General features: G+C 59.5%; 1 protein-coding gene across 1 annotated transcript in view; it reads left to right on the top strand.

Annotated features, from left to right (window-relative positions):
• Positions 1 to 5,590, top strand: part of GDF6 (growth differentiation factor 6) — a 9,919-nt gene that overhangs the window by 1,179 nt on the left and 3,150 nt on the right. Inside the window, exon 2 of the mRNA XM_026050007.1 lies at positions 20 to 200. Within this exon, the coding sequence (XP_025905792.1) occupies positions 20 to 200 (181 nt within the window). The remainder of the gene's footprint in view (positions 1 to 19; positions 201 to 5,590) is intronic.

The following is a 5,590-nucleotide window of genomic DNA, read 5'->3' as shown; positions in this document are numbered from 1 at the left end:
GCCGCGGGCCCCCCGGGAGAGCCGCCCGCGCCAGGGGGGACACGGCGGGGGCCGGGCGCCGCCGCGGGCGGAGCCGCACGAGTACATGCTGGCCCTGTTCCGCAGCCACGCCGTGCCCGCCGAGCCGGGCGCCAACGCGAGCTTCCCGCAGGCCCCCGAGGCCGCCGACACCGTCACGAGCTTCGTAGACCGCGGACGGGGTGAGTGCGGCCGCCCGCCACGCGCGACGTGCGGCCCCTGCGGGGGCTCCGCTTTGGGCGGTGTTCCGCTCGCGCCGCGCCCCGGGGTGCCGCGGAGCGGTGGCTCTTTGGATGAGGGGTGAGAGGGTTGGGGTTGAGAGTGAAAACGGCCGCAAACGCTGCGTGCGCGAAACGCTTGTGCGGGRCTGAGCTGCCCGCAGAGCAACAGGCGCGGCTGGCGTGTAAATGTCCCCGAGGGAAAAAAAAGAAAAAAAGAAAAAAAAAAGGAAAAGAAAAAAACCTTTATTTTTCTTCATTCCCGTCTGATCGAGAAAGGCTCTCCCCTGTGGTAGCGCAAATGTGGCGCTCAGAGCGCCCGGGGAAGCCCGTTGGCTCGCGCGGGCGCCGGCCGAGCTCGCCGAGGGGCCACTGGAAAAGCGCGGAGCCGCCGGGCCCGACGGGGCGGTCGGAGCGCGGGCCGGCCGCGGCCACGGCGCTCCCTGCGCGCCCCTTAACGCGCCGGGGAAGGTGCCCGCCGCCCGTCCGCGCCCCGCGGCACCTCCGCGCCCCCGGCGGGCAGAGCCGCGGGGTCCCCTCGGTGTCCCCGGCGCCGCCGATGCCCTCGCCCCGCTCTTCCTTCCTCGCGCTGTAGCGGGGCAGCGGGGCGGCGTCTATGGGCATCCAGGGAAAGAACTAAACCAACTCCCTTCCCATGCCTCTGCCAGACCCCAACTTTTAATTATTATTATTATTWTTTTACGATATCCTGGCTCRCGCCCCACGCTGGACTGACTAATTCCCCGGTTCCTAGCGGGGGTTGCATCCCCCCGTTCCCTCATTCTCGCTTCCCCGTTCTCAGCCCCTCTCCGTGGCTGCCGCCCCGTTCCCTGCTCCGCGCCGCTTTCTGCGCTGAGAAGGCCCCTCCGCTCCCCCCCGAACACAAAAACGCGGCCAGGAAAGCGCCTCCCTCACCGGGCGGGCAGCCCCGGCCCGCGGGGGCCGCGGGGAAGCGCGCAAAGTTGCGCCCCTTTCGCCCCCGTCCCCCAGGGAGGGGGCACACGGAGATTTGCTTCTGCTCTCGCCTTGTGAGCTTCKCTTTCTTCGTAGCGTTCAGAACACGCGTGTGCGCTGCGGGGACTGGGGAGCGGGAGAACTCGCTTTCTAGAAATCCGGTTTGGAAAGTTTAGCCCTAAAAATGATCTCAGCCGCTTTCCTAGGAAAGGAAACGGGGAGTAAACTCTGCGAGCCGCGGGGAAAGAAAAAAAAAAAAAGCTGTATTCACGATCATCTTATTCTTGATAACCAGAAGAAAGACAGTTAATTTAACAAATTTAGCTCATCTTGCTGCATGGGAGATTCTACTCCGGGGGAAGTGATTTGCGAGCAGAAGTGCTGGTTTGATTAAGGAAAAGCCTCACTTTTCCCCACTGATTTTGATTTGATGTGTCACGGGCTGTGACCTTCTGCTGGACCTTCTGGGGGTTGCTTAGCATCAAGCCACTGATTGGAGTATTTCAACTCAGTGATCTAATTGAGTGTTCATGTCATAACATATCAGATATTGTCTGGTCTCCCATAATGAAGTGGCCCAGCCAATGGCACATCCCCAAAAACTTCAAGAGAGCTTCCGTTCCTCTGAAGTGGGAGCCGTTTCGCTGCCCACCTCCCCGTGGGCTCCTAGCCCGCTTAATTGGCGAGCTGCGGTTGTGCTGCTGATGAACAGCCTTCCCTCGGGGAGAGCGGGCTCGGGGCGGGGGAAGTTTCTGGCGCTTCATCCGCGCACAGTTTAGCGCCCAAAGTGACCCACTTCGAGGGGCTGCTCTCGCCTAAGCGGGACTCGTGGCCAGACTTACTCCCTCCTTCGTTGCAGCGTTTCGRGGGGCAGAGCAGCGGAGGGGGGCGCGTTGAAGTGGCTCTGGGTGACACTTGGGGCTCTCGTGGCTGCTCCCACGTGGAGCCGCCCGCGGGAAGGRGCTGCGGGACCCTCCGGCCCCGGGCGGGACGGCGGGAGCCGCTCGGCGCAGCCTCCCGCAGCTGCTCCCCTCCGCACGGCGCTTCTTCCCTTCGCCTTAAAGCTCATGAGATCGCTTTCAGGCTGGCCTGGGAGCGAGGAAAGCCACCCCGCCGCATTATTCCCCCGCCACTGCCCCCAAAGCGTTAGCGAAACAGCGCAGAAAGGGGGAAGAGGGTTTGCGACTGCCGCCCCCCACTCGCTCCCCCTTGTTACGGTCGCAAGATCAGACAGGAGCGCGCTGAATGTAGGAAAATTGCTGTTGGCACATGAAGTGACTCATTAAAACACAGATGGTGCTCGCGCTGGCCTCGGCACCCCCGGCCCCGAGGCTCGGCGGCGCAATTAGGAGCGARGAGAGCGGCGGGCAGAGGGAAGGGAGCCCTAAAGCGGCGGGGAGCGCAGGGCGAAAACAAAACGCGGCCCGAGGGGGCGAGCGGAGCCCTCGGGGGTCGAGCCTTCCCCTTTGCGCCTGCAAATTTCCGCCTTCCCGCGCACGARAAGTTAAGCTCCGCAGCCCTAAATCGCCCTTTTCCACCCCGTTTTCTCTCCGCAGTTTCGTGCTGCGGTGGGCAGGGTCCGTCGTGACTTCGCGGTTGCCTTCAGAGCGCCAAGGGGGCGAGGGAGCAGGAGSAGTTCGGGGGGACCCCACGTGCAGAGGCGGGAAATGGCCCGGCCGTTCATGTGGCAGCAGAAAATGAGCGTAAATCCCCACCCCGAAGTTCAACGTGCCTGTGCGGAACAGCGGCTTTCAGGGTGGACCGAAAGCTGCAACGCGGTGCAATCCGCGCAGCGCCTTTGTCCGCCCAATGTTGTCGTTGGCAGAAGGAAAATGAAATATAAGCGGGGAAGCATTTTAATGGCCAAGGAGGGAATTCACAACTGTTAATTATTTGGTGACCTTGTATGCGATTTGCTTGAGCCCCCTGTGAAAACAGTAACGCGGAGCAGGCGGGCGGAGCGCGGAGCGGCCGCGGGGCCCGGGCGCTCGCGGAGGCGGCGGAAGCTCCGCGGCGGCTGCGGGAACGAGCGGAGTGCCGAGCGCGCCGAGGAGGAGGAGGGTGCCGAAGGCTTCGGCGCTCCCGTTTGCCAAGCACTCGCCGCACCACTTTTCTCTCCGTTTTGTCTCTGGGGGGTATTTTGTGCCGGTTGGGGTTTTTTTTTTTATTCTTTTTGGCGCGGAGCAGAGGCGCGGGGATTTGGCAGTGAAGGGGCCGGAGGGCGGTGCGGGGGCACCGGTCCCGTCCCCCGCCCCCGCCCCGGGGCACAGGTAGCTCTGCCAGCCCGAGCTGCTCAAGCAACAGGCGTCGAGCAATTCAAATGGCTCCGTTCGGACTCGATTCGATTGCTTTAATTACGTATTTGTTCATTTATTTATTAGGTAGGAAAAAACTCGGCGGGGGTCGCTGGGAGGACTTATTTTTATTTTTTATTTTTATTTTTATTTTTATTTTTATTTTTATTTTTATTTTTATTTTTATTTTTATTTTTATTTTTATTTTTTGGCGGTGGAGGAAGGATGGAGTCTGCGGGTGGAGGGAGCCTCGCTGCCCTCATCTTCCTCCTGTTGTTGCCCTGCTCCTCCTCTCCTCGTGTTCCCGTAGGAGCAAACGAGGTGCCCGGGGAACGCGGCTGCGGGCTGGAGGTGACGATCCTGTCCCCACTAGCCGTGGCCAGCGGGTCTGTGTTTCATGTTGGGGCATCTGCCGCTTCCAGATGTATCGCTCAGAAATATCCCCCAAAGCGACCGCTTTCCTCTTTCCTTAACTCCGAGAGACCGAAACATTCAGCGCAATTTTTGCAACACGATTTTTTTTTTTTAAGGCGGGGTGGGGTGATCGGGACAACACGATTTCTCGTAGACCGAAGTATTTCGAGTAGCGAAAGGGTCAGAAACGGGGACGACGACACGGGGAGGGTCTCTGGGGTGGCCCCGGCCGCGGGGCCAGGGCCGCTGTGCAGCCGCAGGCCGGAGTTTGCGCGGGCGGGAGAGGGGGGTTCGAAACGCGGTAGGAAACGGCCGTGGAGAGAGCGGGGGGCATGCAAAGAGCCCCCCATTAGTTCACTCATTTTTTGGCAGGATTCGGAGCTCGTCCCGGGAAGGTGCGGTTTTCCCCAGTTACTTGATAGCGAGGCGAACGAAACTTTTAAATCTAATCACGCGATGTAATAAAAACCCACGGGGAGGCAGGCGCTCCGAGAGGCGGAATTGAGTCCTGGCGAGATACCACACAAGGAGAGGCAGGGAAACGCTCCGGAAAAATACCTGTCAGCGTCGGCTCTCTGCAGGCGACGTGCGCGCAGCCCGACACCATTATGGGGATATATGTTTTAATTTCCAGATTATTGTCGAGTGAGCGTCTGCAAAGAGCCCTGAAACTGCAAATGTGCCTTTGGTTTGCGAGTTTCARTATGGCTTGAAAGAGAATTTAGGAAGGGGGAAATTCTTCTTGAATGCGGTTTGGGTGTAATTTGCAGTGATGTAAAGTTAAGATGGGAGCGCTGATGAATTGGCCAGCAGCCCGGTACCTGATCTGCCGTGGGAAGGGAAACGTAAGCGCAGCCTTCGTTAGTCCCGGCCTCGCCGCGGAGCCCGGGCCGCCCGCGGGAAGAGGCGCGCGGCAGCGGAGGCTCCTCGCACGCCCAGCCCCGGGAACGAGTAACGGTAACAGCCCCGGGAACGAGTTTAACGCGGCGGAAGGGAAACGCGGAGGGAGCCGCGGAGGAGGCGGCGCGGCCCTGCCGCCCCCAGCGCGCCCCGGCCGGGACATCGCCGGTTCTTCCCCCTCCAGCGACGCCCGCTCCGCTTCCAGCTTGATCCCTTCCCGCTCCCTCCCCTTATCTTCGTTTCAAAAAATAAGCAGCGGAGAGTCGCAATAATGATAATAATAATAATACTTATTACGTAACCAGCCTTCATCTGAGTGAGCGTTATGAATATCGACGCTGCCCTGCAGCCCGTTTTCTGCAGCGCGGCTCTCCTCGCGGGGAGAGGCATTTGCTGCTTCTGTCCAAACGCTGCAAAAACAGCGATAGCAACAACCCCGCGGGCCCGAGGAAGGGAAAAAAAAAAAAAAAAAGCACATCTGAAACTGGCGATTTGAAACCACATATTTCGCTCCAACCCCCTCTTTAGCTTTAAGGGGGGAAAAAAAAAGAAAAAAAAAGTGAGAGAGAGAACAGCCCCAGTACGATGCGATCCTGCGGTCCCGACACGAGGGAGAAGGGAAGCCGGGGACTCCTCGTTCCGCCGTTGTTACCACTCCCTCCGTGCCGGGAAGGCAACAACCTCGTTGCAAGGATGTTTTCTTTCTTTCTTTCTTTCTTTCTTTCTTTCTTTCTTTCTTTCTTTCTTTCTTTCTTTCTTTCTTTCTTTCTTTCTTTCTTTCTTTCTTTCTTT

Source organism: Nothoprocta perdicaria, unplaced genomic scaffold (assembly GCF_003342845.1).
Source record: "Nothoprocta perdicaria isolate Ctin4 unplaced genomic scaffold, notPer1 scaffold_64, whole genome shotgun sequence".
Taxonomy (NCBI): domain Eukaryota; kingdom Metazoa; phylum Chordata; class Aves; order Tinamiformes; family Tinamidae; genus Nothoprocta; species Nothoprocta perdicaria.
This window is presented reverse-complemented; position numbering and strand designations above follow the sequence as displayed.